Genomic DNA, 14,937 nt, shown 5'->3' with positions numbered 1-14,937 from the left:
TGGGTAGTGGAGGCATAAATGCCATATAAATGTAACCCCCCCCCTTGACCACTAAGGCTGGGGGGGAAATGGGTTAACGTTCGCTGTATGACGCATGCTCGGAAACAATTTGACGCATGCTTGCAAGCATTGAACTTAATTTTCTCGGCTCGTCGTAGTGTTGTACGTCACTGCGTTCTTGACGGTCGAAAGTTCAGAGAACTTTTGTGTGACCGTGTGTATGCAAGCCAAGCTTGAGCGGAATTCCGTCGGAAAAACCATCCAAGTTTTTTCTGACAGAATTTCTGATTGTATGTATGGGGCATTAGGGTTATTTTTACATCCACTGACCCCAATTCAGGGGTTTAATATTGCGTCAACTGACACAAATTCAGGGGTTTAATATTGCGTAAATTGACACCAATGCAGGGGTTTATTATTGCGCCCATTGACACCAATGCAGGGCTTTATTATTGCGCCCATTGACATCAATGCCATTATATGCGGTGATACATGGGAGAAAATAATTATTGTGGGGGTGGGGGGGGGGGGGGGTGTTACAACATGTTTTACTACACCATTTGACACCAACCCTATTGAGAACACTAACTTTTTTGCATTTATGGAGCAGCTATATAAAAGGCACATTATTTAAACAGAATAAGGGGAGCACAAGTTCAGAAATGTATTGTTCGAGTTTATTACACTTATTCTGAATTAGCGATTCACCTTATATTTTCCATGCTTTAATATTTACACAATAAAAAGTGGATTCTGAAATGTTGCATTGTTCACGCATTAGAAGGGTGTAAGATCGTTTCACTCATGTCACTACCTGTCATGGCTTTCCAGATAAGTAGCGGAGTCAATAAGAAATATCTAACAGACACACATCCTGGCTTCCAGAGTCCGTGGGATGTAAATCCCTCTTCTCTGATCTGTTGGCTTGAGCCTTCATTAGCTATTGGACTAACATTTCTAGCAGCCATAGAGATGAAAGATTGGGCTAAAAGGTCCCTGCAGCCACATCTTGGAATGAACAATGCCTCCTAACACTGCAGGAGACAAAAATAAAATAAAAGGAAACAAAAAGTGAGGCAATTCTGTATGTACATTGCAACAAATATGACGTAAGGGTTTTCAAAAATGTACTTCCTCTGCCAACCACAGTCCTTCCTACCAGTAAAATTGTGAAATATCCTGTAAAGGACCCATCGTACCGGTCTTATACATTTGATGGACATGTCTTGCCTAATAGACCATGATCGAATATACATTGTTATGTTTAGAAACTCTCAGTGCCCATTTAGATCTATGGCAGGTTTAGGCAGATGAGTTGTCACACAAATAAGTATGTTCCTTTTGTGCATTGACAAGCGTTGTGACGCCTATCGAATCACATTTTCAATTCCTTTTTGAATTTAGAATTTGGAGTGGATAGGGTTAACAGCCATTGACCAAAGCTTGGTAATTTCTGTTGCCATCAAAATGCATATGTGACATGCATTTGCTGTGCTGCTATTAACTTTCATGAGCCCTTCCAAGATACTTAAAGTCATTCCATGCATTAAGATAAAAAGCCTTCTGTGTGCAGCAGCCTTCCTCAGCCCCCCTTATACTTACCTAAAGCCCATCTAGATCCAGCGAAGTTGCAGGTGTGTCTCGGCTGCCCGGCACTCCCCTCCTCATTGGCTGAGACAGCAGCATGGCAGCATTGGCTCCCACTGCTGTCAAAGCCAGTCACCCAATGAGGAGAGAGAGGAGGCAGGGCTGGGCCGTGGCTTCATGTCTGATTGGACACACAGAGCAGTAGCTCGGGGGCCCCCATAGCAAGCTGCTTCTGTGGGGGTACTCAACAGGAGGGAGGGGCCAGGAGCGCCGAAGAGGGACCCGAGAAGAGGAGGATCCAGGCTGCTCTGTGCAAAACCACTGCACACAGCAGATAAGTATAACGTTTGTTATTTTTAACAAAAAAAACAAAAACAAGACTTTAGTATCACTTTAAAACGCAGAAAAAAAAAGACAGTTTTTTTTTTTCAATCACACTGAACTGCAGCCCTGAGATTGGAGTAGGCACTATGTTTATTGCATTTTAGCGCATCAGAGTATAGGCATCAAGATCCAACATTGGAAACAGCCCAACAGAACATGATAGAAGCATAAAAAGGCCGCACCACCATGCCGCAACCATATGTATTGTTACATTAAAGCTAATTAATTAACAAGATGCTTATAGATCAATTATGTGCCTGATCTTTGCACCAGCCGACTTCAGGTATGTGGGTGCCCCCTGTGCTCGCTGGGACCCATGTAGCCTTGCTGGAGTCTCCAGTTAATGAGTGCTCCTGTTTAGAAATAGGACCTTCAAACACTACTGTGGAGGAGGAGGAAAGGCATTAACTTTGGCTCTGTGTCCCTCTTGCTCTGTTAGTGAGCCCAATGCAGGGAGTGGCCCCACATAAGATTTTCTAAATGGTAGTGTGCACATGGTGGACATTTTGATGAGACTCCATAGGTCCTGGCAGGCACAGGGAGCACCCACATACCTGGAGTCCAGGGGGGTACATGAGGAGAAAACATATAAAAACAACAGCAAGATCGTGTAAGTCGGGGGTTAGCAACCTGTAGATCATGATCTGCCAGTAGAATGCGGCCAGGTGACTGGTAGATCGCAGTCGGAGTGATACCAACTGCAGCTCACCTCTTATCCTGGCTAGCGGTTTCCAGAGTAGTGCTAGCAGCAGGAAAGAAGAGCTCATCAGGTCAGTATGAAGCAATACACTGGGCATAATAGTATAGGGCTGCTTTCACACTGATGTGCTGCAGTGTACCAACACACTATGGCCAAAAGCAGAATGCTCTACAGCTTTAACATCCTTTTGGTAATATTTTGAGAAAGTATGCACTGAAGACCAGGTAGCAGCCTTACAGATCTGAACCACCAAAGCCTAATGGCTAAAAGCCCAAGAGTTTCCTACGCTCCTGGTAGAGTGTGCTCTTACCCTAACAGGAGGAGCTTTACCCGCCAATCCATAGGCCTGAATAATCAATTGGTGACTCCAATGGGAAATAGATGCCTTGGATGCTGCTTGACCCTTCTTGGGCCCCTCTAGCAGTACAAAAAAGGCATCTGAATTCCTAATTCATGCTGACCTCTTCAGATAAACTGACAGCTCGCACTACATCCAAGCACTGCAGCCACTTTTCCTCCACCCAATGATGATGCAGGAAAAGGGTGGACAATACAATGTCCTGATTTATTTCAAAAAGTTTTTATTTTGTAATCAAACATATACAAACATGTGTAACAGCAGGTTGACAGAGTATAAAATTCAATAACCAATACGATTACTAGTCTTCGAGATATAGCTAAGCCTAGCGGTAATACAAAAGAAGAAAGACTGAGTGGGTCGGGACAATGTCCCTTCTATGCATAGAGTTGTTAAAGGAACCTAGAACAGTTACAACTTGCAAACTGACCACAGTCCGTCTAAAACCAAAGTCACTCTTTCTGAGTACCAGGGCCTTCTAGGGTCACCAAAGGACTGAGACCACTTTTTGTTGGATCCTGTGGAAGAGATGACGGCAGCAGAGGTACCGGGGGAAAAGCATAAATTAGGGAGAACTGGTTACAGGGAACCACCAGAACATCCACTCCGATTGTGAGCGGATCCCTTGCTCTGGACACAAACTGGTCCAGTTTTTTATTGAACCTGGATGCCAATAGATCTACATCCGGCGTACCACACCACTGGCAAATCTTTAGAAACACTTTGGGATGAGGAGACCATTCTACTGAATGTAACTGCTGACGGCTGAGATAGTCTGCCTTTCAGTACTCCACCCCCGAAATGTAGACTGCTGATAACACTGGCACATGTCCTTCTGCCCAACTCAGCATGCGGCTTGCCTCCTGCTGAGCCAAGCAGCTCCTGTACCACACTGGTGGTTGACATACGCCACAGCCGTGGCATTGTGGGACTCGACCCTTGCTGGATACCACTGAAGTTTGACTGACCAAAGCTCTGGAATTTTGATGGGCAACCTCAGTTCTGATCTGGACCATGTTCCCTGGACTGTGAAGTCCTCCAGGACAGCCCCCCAGCCAGAGAAACTGGCATCCGTGGTCACTACCTTCCAATTTAAAGGCAGAAAAGACCTCACTTTTTCCAAATTCCGAGCTATCAACCACCAATTGAGACTTAGCCAAACTTTGGGGACTAAAAGCTTGTGACAATCCAGTGTCTGAACCTTCTTGCTCCAGGCTTACAGAATATTTCACTGTATAGGTCTGGTATGGAACTGGGCATAAGGAATCACCCCGAATGAGGACACCATTCTCCCCAGTAGACTCATGCAGAACCAAATGGAGGGATGCCTCCTGTTTCTCACTTCCTGAAGGGCAATGATCTTTCTTGCAGGTAAGAACACTTTTGCCTGAACTGTGTCTAGTACTAGACCCATATACTCCAGACATTGAACTGGTTGCAAGGCTGAAATTCAAGATCAAGCCCAGGTGTTCCAAAACATTCACCGTGAGAGCTATATTCTGCCTTAAGCCTTGCACTGATTAATCTCAGAGTAAGAGGCTGTTTAGACAACTTAATATCAAGACCCCTTGTGTCCTTAGAAGGCCCAACACTGGTGCCAGGGCCTTGTAAACACTCAGGATGCTGTTGCAAGCTCGAAGGGCAGCTCCACAAATGGAAAGGACAATCCTCTATTGCAAAACGCAAAAACCTTTCATGAGGCTGAAAAATTGGCACATACAGGTATGCATCCTTGATGTCTATGGATGCTAGAAAATCTCCTAATCTTCTATCTTCCTTATATGAGGCTCAGATACCATTTATTTTAGCCTTCAAGCCATTCAAAATTGATCCGATCATCTCAGCCCCTAATTCTCAAGAACCAGCCTGGGACTAGCAGAACTCACAGAGCTAAATAACCGTGACCATCACCTTCAAGACACTGGCAAAAGAACTGAAGTAATTTCTGTATGGAAGAGGTTATATAGAGGGGGACTTCCTGTCTGTTTTGGTAGGCCAGTGTCCATTAACCTATAGATGGAGTATAACCCAGATGGTTAAGTATACAGCCCGCTTTGTGTCCCATGATGTACGATAAAGAAATAAAATGTTTTGTTGCATCTTTCCTGCATTTTGCATGTTCTTGCCTGAAAAATGGCACATCTGTTGTACCTGTATTAGCAATCATATCTGTGGACCTCAAAATCCACACTGGCGCAAAAAAAAAAATGCATGCGAGCTGCATTTCTTCTAACAGATTGCACTGAATAGGCCTAATTGGCTTGTCTAACAAATCTAGGTTTGCTGTGGGTTCCCTGCGGTAATTGTGTAGTTAATTACCACTGAAAGCTGCTTAGATGTCGAGATCCTAAATTTAGCCTTAACTACTGATATACAGCACTGCCAGTGGAAGTTCACATCTGCAATGTAGCTGTCCATTCTATGCACTGGTGCACTTTAAAATTAGTCATTTTTGGGCAAAGCTTTAGTTATTAATTTTAAGGTACTATATAGCACCTCCAATTTACACAGTCTTTTGCATATAGAGTACATTGCACGTTTACATCAGACACTGCAGTCAAGGAGCTTACAATCTAAGGTCCCTAACTAACATTCATACATACATACATACATACATACAAATACTAGGGCCAAATAACCTACGTTTGGTGTGTGGGAGGAAACCCACATAGGCACAAGGAGAACAAACTCCAGGCAGATGCCGTGGTTGGGATTTGAACCAACATCCCAAGTGCTGCTAGCCAGTGCTAACCACTTAGCCACTGTGCTTCCCAGCACCAATTGCTTTTGAGATGACTAAGCGAATTTAAAGTATTAAAGTGATTGTAAAGGCTCTTTTTTTTTAAATATCAAACATGTTATGCTCACCTCCTCTGTGCAGTTGGTTTTGCACAGAGCAGCCTGGATCCTCCTCTTCTCTGGTCCCTCTTTGGTGCTCCTAGTCCCTCCCACCTTTAAGTGACCCTCAGCCAACAGCTTGCTACAGGAGTCACCCAAGCCGAGTCAGAGCTGCTTGTACACATTCAGGCATGGAGCCCCTACCTGGCCTTGCTCCTTCTCTCCACTGATTGGCTGACTGACTTTGATTGCCAGCTGCGGGTGCCAATAGCGCCTCTGCTCTGTCTCAGCCATTTAGGAGGAGTGTCCTGGATGGCTGAGGGGAGCGTGGACATCGCTGGAGAGAGAAGGAGCTCAGGTAAGTAATTGGGGGGTGCTGGGGGGGGGGGGCTTCTAAACACAGAAGGTTTTTTATCTTAATGCATAGACTGCATTAAGATAAAAAACCTTCTGCCTTTACAACTCCTTTGAACTACAAGCAAAACCATTTATTTAGGGTTTCTGACTAAATAGCTATTTCCATCTAAGCATAATAACATAGGTGTTTTGATCTAGAACACAAAACATGAGTGCACTTAGGCCTCCAGTCCAATTAGGATGGGACACCGATCCTCAGCTTAAAGCCAACCATAGATGATGCAAAAACCAAATGAAAATTCATTCAGATGTTAACACAAACGCCGCTTTCATTTACTGATTGAGAGAATGTTTCACATCACGAGTGCCACTATAGCAACTGTTGGGGGACCCCAGAAGAGAAGGATCGGGGCTGCTCTGTGCATAACCATTGCACAGAGAAGGTAAGTAGGACATGTTTATTATCCTAAAAAAAATATTTTGAATAATTTTAAAGTAGAACTATAGGAAAATGTTTATTTTTCCATTTTGCATAGAATAAGGGAGGGTTGTAACCAATGTCGTACTTTTTTTTTTTTTTTTGCCATCTGTGTCCCATTGGGGATATTTAACTTTACTTCCTGCCCCATAGCCACAACAGGAAGTGAGAGGAAAGTAAACTCCCCCAACCATCCATGTCTCCATGCTTTATTTTGTAAAGAATTCACTTTGAAAAACACAATTTCTGGCCATGGTCACCTTGAGTAAGGGCAAATGATTCATGTATCAATTAGTTCCTGGAATCCATCTGCCCTTAACTCAAGCATGCATGCAGGGGATGGTGCTTAGCTGAGAAACCCCCTCCTCCTCTCCTCCCCACCTGAAGACTCCTGGGATGTATAATATTTGCCAAGGCAATAAATCAGGAAGTAATGGAAGAAATGTAAAAAAAAAAAACTTGTTTAAAACAAGTAAATATGATGTACTTTCCTATCTATTTATTAATGCTAGCAGCAAAAAGATTAAAAATAATCAGTGTTGATTGGGAGAGTGAAGTTCCACTTCAAAGCTAAAGGGAGGATCTTCCAAAAGCTTCCATGGCGGCACTGGCATCGTATCCTGTGTGCTGGGTTTCAGCCTTCTTTATTGGCCAGTGCAGGATGATGTCACGGCATCACGCCATTGCATGCAGCTGGCACACAGGATCAGCCTAGCTGCCCTGTCTGCACAGTAGGAAACAGGCAGTGAAGCCGCAAGGCTCCACTGCCTGTTTCCCTTAGTATGAATGGCGGCGCCGGGACCCGAGAGCCGAGGGTTGGGTTGGCCTCGGGCAGCCGACATAGCCGGCACCCTGAATAGGTAAGTGTGCTTATTAAAAGTCAGCAGCTACAGTGTTTGTAACTGTTGACTTTTAAAAAAAAAAATCTTCAGCTGGCCCTCCTCTTTAAGGGAATGCCTTGGGGCCCTCCAGGTCACCAGAACTAGAAGATTATCTCTCTATTACTGTTCTGGGAACAACCCAAAATGTGGGATTTTATTTTACTTTCACTTTCAATGATAATGGTAAAAATGACATAATGGGAGCAAAGACAATAATAAAACCTGGCAGGTATTTTAATCTCTCTCCGCTCTATCCAAAACTAAAAATAAAAGTTCAGGACTTTTTTCAGTGGGAACAAGGGGGAATGCAGTTCTGGCACCTCCAACACTGAATGTACATATATGTAATGGCAAGGGGTGCCAGCGCTGGGGAGTGATGGAGGGTCTACTGATTCTGACTGCTGGGGGATCTATTGTTGCGGGTGGGGGATATGTTGTTTATGTACATGATTTTATTTGTAAAATGAAGTTGTGTATTTGTAAGGTATTTATTTGTGACATAGAGGATCCCATGGACAGCTTTGAGCAAGGCCTCACTGACTGAAATGCGTTAGTGCTACTGTCACGATGGATTTTAGCTATGTTGTGCTAAAAGATCGATTAAGGATCAGTTACGTGCCAGTGGTTGTCCCATTATCTAAGCTCTGTTATGATTTGCGATAGATTTCCTTTTTACATTTCAGTCCTGTTACAACAGCTGAAAATTACTTCCTTGTGGGTTGGTCAGGCCTATCAGACTTAAAATTTGACATTTTATTATCAGCCCTTCAAAGCAGAATTGTATCTTGTGCTGGAAATAATTGCAGCATGTAATCTGGGTTAATGCAAGTTAAAGGGGGAATTTAGAAGTCTATGGAGCCGTGTAGCACAGTAGACCCTTGCAGAGCTGACTTTAGAAGGGTGCTCAAAAGGAGTTGGAAATGCACACTAAAGCCCCATACACACTATTGGATTTTCTGCGGATTTTCCAAAACCATATAATATGAGGTCAAACCTTAGGAGTTTCAATTTGTATGCAATCAGGCAGGCCCTTGCACTACATGGTTTTGGTAAATCTGAAGACAAAAATCTGTAGAAAATCTGATAGTGTGTATGGGCCTGAAGGTTCTCCTTTTTATTGCATGTTTGAAAAATACATCGATTGGTACGATATGCAAACTATTTGGTTCTTTTGCTACTCAAGCGGCATAATAGCAGCACTTAATCCATTTTTAAATTGTTTCCCGCTTATCAATAATGCAAATATCCATGCAAATAATAAACTTATTACACTACATTCATCTATTATATAAAAAAATGTTTCATAGAAAGACTCCTATTTTCTTCGGTGCCTGGGAAAACTGACAGTGCAAGTATACTGTAAGTTACCTGGAGCAGAGCCAATGATGCATTACCTTGTAGGAGTGGTGTGTACTCTTCATTCCTCTGTAACTTGTGCCCACAGGCTACTAAAAGCTCCACCAAAACTACACTGCAGATCAGTTAGGTATGCTGCTTCTCTACAACTGCACTACTACACTCTTCAGAATGCAACATCCCCTCCAAAACAGCAATGGAAATAGTTTTCTACAGGAACTTCTACAAATGATTCCTTAATAGGAATAAAAAAAGTATTTGTATTGTTATTCATATTTGTCCTATTATTAGAGTGATTTAGGCTCCATTGAAAAATACATAAATTGTAGAAAACTATTTTTATTTCTACAAAAAGATTAATTGTATCATTTTGAGGGATGTAGAATTTTACTGCGACACAGAATTGTAGACAACTATTTTCTTTCACTTCTTTGTGCCATTATCTGGGTTGTAGGTCAGGCACAGCATGCCAAAAATATCATTAATGCAACTCAGCAAGTGCAATGACACTTATACTGATATTCAAACTACTGGATAGAAATAAAGAAAACACAGGGAGATCAGCATCGCCCATATCCTTAATATATAAGAGATCAATATATATACACACCATACATACATTTATATGAGCAATGTTGATCTCCCTTTTTTATATGCAGTATATATACATATTTTTATATACAGTATATGGACCATGCAGATCTACCTGTTTTTTTATATATAGTATTTGGGTAATGCTGATCTCCTTATTTTTTTTTTTTATATATAGTATATGGGTGATACTGACCTCTGTTTTTATATAAAATGTATAGGCAACACTGATCTCCTTGTTTTTGTACACGGTATATGGATAACGATGATCTCCCTATTTTTCATATACAGTATTTGGGCAATGCTGATCTTCCTGTTTTATATACAGTATATAGGTAATGATAATCTCTTTTATATACAAAATACTGTACACAGGCAATGTTGATCTTCATACTTTTATATACAGTAAATGGGCAATGCTGATCTCCCTTATATACAGTATATGGTCATTGCTGATCTCTCTGACTGTATATACAATATATGTATATTGTACACAGGCAATGCTGATGTCCATACTTTTTTATACAGTATATGGTCATTGCTGATCTCTTTTATATACAATATAATGTACAGACAATGCTGATCTCCTTTTTACATACAGTATATGGTCCATGCTGATCCCCCTGATTTTATATACAATATACTGTACAGATCTCCTTTTTACAAACAGTATATGGTCAATGCTGATCTCCTTTTTACAAACAGTACATGGTCAATGCTTATCTCCTTTTTACAAACAGTATATGGTCAATGCTGATCTTCTTTTTACATACAGTATATGGTCAATGCTGATCTCCTTTTTACATACAGTATATGGTCAATGCTGATCTCCTTTTTACATACAGTATATGGTCAATGCTGATCCCCCTGATTTTATATACAATATACTGTACAGATCTCCTTTTTACATACAGTATATGGTCAATGCTGATCCCCCCCGTTTGTATTGCAGCTGATCTCCGTGCTTTGGCTAATCTAGGAGTTGCTGGTAATAAAAAGAACAAGCAGAGTGAAAGGTCTGGGTTTACCTGTTGAGTTTCAGAGCGAACGCCCTCCTCTCGGCGCTGGACAGTGAAGCCATGGTAGGTGATCAGTAGGTGATCGCTGTGTAGCAGAGCAGCCCTCTCCTTCATGCCTCTGTAGTGTCAGCGAGCTGTCATTTCTCACTTCCGTATTCCCTGCTGCCACCCTGCCTGCCTGCTGGGGGAGGGAGCGGTGCACAGCTATCAGGGCGATCAGCTTGTTACAACAACTTCTACTCTGACCATTTGATTAGGATCTCATTTGCTCAAGGTTGTCAACAGGATGAGCTCCATTCAGTGATTAAAATAAACTTCTTTCCGACTTTATTGAGCATCGGTATAAGTCATATCCGCACAGGTCAGCTGCCCTGATCAGTGATCAGAGAGAAGCTGTGTCCTCCCCTGTCCTCCCGTGTCTGTGCTCCCCTGTCCTCCTGTGTCTGTCCCACGTTGCACACTGAGGAATGTACTCTGCTCACACAGGCTTGTTCCACTCAATCAGGCTGAAATGTGACCCTGCTCTGACAGGGGGTTAATCTGCTCTTTCATAGAGTGCTGATCTCATTCCCACATTCATTTAGGAGTATGCCTGCACTTTTCTTCATCACTCTACTCCTCATCCATCTGTGTATATAGAACAGTTACATCACTCCACAGTTTCCTCCTTTTGTCTGTAAATCTTCATGACTACATTTGCAAAAAAAAAAAGGAACTTCTGCTTTCGGAAGCCACCTAAAGGCGCAGCACTCCCACGTTTTACATTGAAAAAACAGGCCCTTGTTGTGTTATGAGGAACATAGGATCTCAAATCTGTCAGGAGCTGCTGGACAAGTTCAATCTCATGTTACTATAGGATTACAAAGCCAGGTGAAGGGGAACCGTAAAGAAAAGAACCAATATGGTGCCTTGAAAAACTATTCATACCCCTTGAAATGTTCCACATCTTGTTACGTTACAACCAAAAACGTAAATGGATTTTATTGGACTTTTATGTGATAGACCAACACAAAGTGGCACATAATTGTGAAGTGGAAGGAAAATGTGTGGCGGGCATTTGTATTCAGCCCCCTTTTCCGTTACCCCTAACTAAAATCTAGTGGAAACAATTGCCTTCAGAAGTCACCCAATTAATAAATAGAGTCCACCTGTGTGTAATTTAATCTTTGTATACATACAGATTTTTTTTTTTTAAAGATCCGTAGTGGTGCAAAAATCCTATAACGAAAAGACCCGCAGGAGTACAAAAAACGTGCATGTGAACATACACAAAAAAGTGCACTTAAAGGGGTTGTAAACCCTTTACAACCACTTTAACCTACAGGTAAACCTAGATTAAAGCTGGTCATACACCTATAGATTATCTGCAGATTTTCTATGGTTAGATAGAAAAAGTGCAACAGATTTCTCCATGTTCGCTAAACTGTGTGGATGGAGGAATCTCCCACTTTTTCCATCTAATCATAGAAAATCTTCAGATAATCTATAGGTGTATGGCCAGCTTAACCTCCTCGCGCCCGCCCTATGGCCGAATGACGGCCGTAGAGCAGGCGCATTCGTCCGGGCGGTCGTCCCTGGACGGCCCGATGTTTACTTCCGCAATGCGCGCCCCCGCGGGCGCGCATCGCGGAAGCTCTGTGTTCGCCGTGTCCCCCGGGGACAGGCAAACACAGATCGCTGTAAACGGCCAATCACAGCGGCCGTTTACAGCGTGATCGGCGTGTCCAATGGGAGATGATCTCATATGTAAACATATGAGATCATCTCTCGGCGCCGCTCTCCTTCCTCGCACTGTCTGTGCGAGGAGGGGAGAGGGGAGAGATGAACGGCTGCAGCGGCAGCCGTTCTGCCTGTGGGGGGTAAAAAAAAAAGTAAAAAAAATAAAATAAAGTGCCATCCGCCCCCAGCAGTGCCATCCGCCCCAATGCCATCTGCCCCAATGCCATCTGCCCCAATGCCATCTGCCCCAGTGCCATCTGCCCCAATGCCATCTGCCCCAGTGCCATCTGCCCCAGTGCCATCTGCCCCAGTGCCATCCGCCCCAGTGCCATCCGCCCCAGTGCCATCCACCCCAGTGCTACCTGCCCCCAGTGCCATCCACCCCAGTGCTACCTGCCCCCAGTGCCATCCACCCCAGTGCTACCTGCCCCCAGTGCTACCTGCCCCCAGTGCCCCCTGCCCCCAGTGCCACCTGCCCCCAGTGCCACCTGCCCCCAGTGCCACCTGCCCCCAGTGCCACGTGTCGTCAGTGCCACGTGTCGTCAGTGCCACATAGTGCCATCCGTCATCAGTGCCACGTATCAGTGCCATTTGTCATCAGTGCCACGTATCAGTGCCATTTGTCATCAGTGCCACCTGTCAGTGTCACGTGCCATCTGTTGTCAGTGTCACGTGTCATCAATGCCACTTATCAGTGCCATCTGTCATCAGTGTCACGCGTCATCGGTGCCATGTATTAGTGCCATCTGTCATCGGTGGCACATATTAGTGCCACGTATTAGTGCCATCTGTCATCAGTGCCACGTTTCAGTGCCACGTATTAGTGCCACGTGTCATCAGTGCCACGTATAAGTGCCACCCGTCATCAGTGCCACATATTAGTGCCATCTGTCATCAGTGCCACATATTAGTGCCATCTGTCAGTGCCACCTGTCATCAGTGCCACGTATAAGTGCCATCATTGCCACGTATCAGTGCCATCTGTCATCAGTGTCACGTGTCATTGTCCTGGTGCTTCAAAAGTGTAATAAATAGTCAACAAGTTAGATGTGTAATTTATGTTCCTAGAACACATGATGGCGCTACCTGCATGTTGGGCCTCTCTATGTGGCCAGGCTGTGAAAAAGTCCCACACATGTGGTATTGTAATACTCAGGAGGAGTAGCAGAATTTTTTGGGGGGTGTCATTTGTGGTATACACATGCCACGTGAGAGAAATAACCTATTACAATGACAATTTTGTGGAGAAAAAAAAAAAAATGAAAAATCTTAATTTTGCAAAGAATTGTGGGAAAAAAATGACAACATCAAAAAGCTCACTATACCTCTTACTAAATACCTTGGAATGTCTACTTTCCAAAAAGGGGTCATTTGGGGGGTATTTGTACTTTCCTGACTTGTTCGGGTCACAAGAAGCGAGATAGGCCACCAGTACATCAGATGTGATCAATTTTGTGCGATTCGCACCACAGACTCTCTAACTTTCACAAAGACCAAATAATATCCACTAATTTGGGTTATTTTTACCAAAGATATGCAGCAGTATAAATTGTGACCAAAATTTATGAAGAAAAATTAATAATTTGCATAATTCTGTCACAGAAACAAAGAAATATGCGGTTTTTTTTCCAAATTTTCGGTCTTTTTTCATTTATAGCGCAAAAAATAAAAACCCCAGAGGTGATAAAATACCACCAAAAGAAAGCTCTATTTGTGGGAAAAAAAGGACAAAAAATTCATTTGGGTACAGTGTTGCATGACTGAGTAATTGTCATTCAAAGTGTGAGAGCACCGAAAGCTGAAAATTGGTCTGGGCAGGAAGGTGTTTAAGTGCCCTGTAAGCAAGTGGTTAAGGCTTACCTGTAGGTGTAAGAAATATCTCCCAAACCTAAAAGGTTTAGAAGATATTTGCAGAAATAGCCGTGGGCACAGGCGCAACTGAGCATGCCGCTTCTAACGGCAATCATGCTGTTAGTGGCAGCACCAGCACGCAAGCGTGGGAGTGACATCATCGCGGCTCTGGCCAGTCACAGCGGGATAGATGGCGGTGTTGGAGGAGGCAAACGAGGGTCACTTCAGGGGCTTCAATCTCAGGTAAGTTATTCATAATGAGCACACTAGCTCATTATGCCTTTGCCTTGCAGGATGTATTTTTTTTCCCCCCGAGGCTTTACTTCCTTTTTAAGGCTGCTTTCACACTGCAGCGGGAGCGGCGTCGGCGGTAAAGTGCCGCTATTTTTAGCGGCGCTTTACCGTCGTTTTAGCGGCGGTCTGCGGGCGCTAGCGGGGTGGTTTTAACCCCCGCTAGCGGCCGAAAAAGGGTTAAACTTAAATTTACATACACAGGGTACTCACACATTAATAGATAGAAAAAAGCCTTTTTCTAGCAATCAGCAGCAAGTGCATCCACAGTCAGCTTCCTTCCCGTCCCTACGCGTGACATCACATCACGTGACTTCATCAGGGGATCTTTTTCTATCTATTAATGTGTGAGTACCCTGTGTATGTAAATTTTTAATAAATGCTATCTGTGAAATACTACACTATGGTATTCCCTCTCTATTAATCTATTGGGTCCTCTGGAGCAATAAGAATAAAATTCAAAGGAGAAGGTGACCGAATTTACCAGGAGAGAAGACATATAAAGAAATCTATATACCTCTATGCGA

The 14,937-nt window shown here is 43.4% G+C and overlaps 1 protein-coding gene across 1 annotated transcript in view; it reads right to left on the bottom strand.

Annotated features, from left to right (window-relative positions):
- Positions 1–11,143, bottom strand: part of DOCK8 (dedicator of cytokinesis 8) — a 214,849-nt gene extending 203,706 nt beyond the window's left edge. The window contains exon 1 of the mRNA XM_077474999.1: positions 10,559–11,143. Coding sequence (XP_077331125.1) covers positions 10,559–10,611 — 53 coding nt within the window. The 5' untranslated portion in view covers positions 10,612–11,143. The remainder of the gene's footprint in view (positions 1–10,558) is intronic.
- Between the last annotated feature and the right edge of the window lie 3,794 nt (positions 11,144–14,937).

This window comes from Lithobates pipiens, unplaced genomic scaffold (assembly GCF_037356315.1).
Source record: "Lithobates pipiens isolate NorthernLeopardFrog02 unplaced genomic scaffold, aLitPip1_a1.2 Scaffold_13, whole genome shotgun sequence".
Lineage (NCBI taxonomy): Eukaryota > Metazoa > Chordata > Amphibia > Anura > Ranidae > Lithobates > Lithobates pipiens.
The sequence above is the reverse complement of the archived record's forward strand: the minus strand, read 5'-3'. Positions and strand labels throughout refer to the sequence as shown.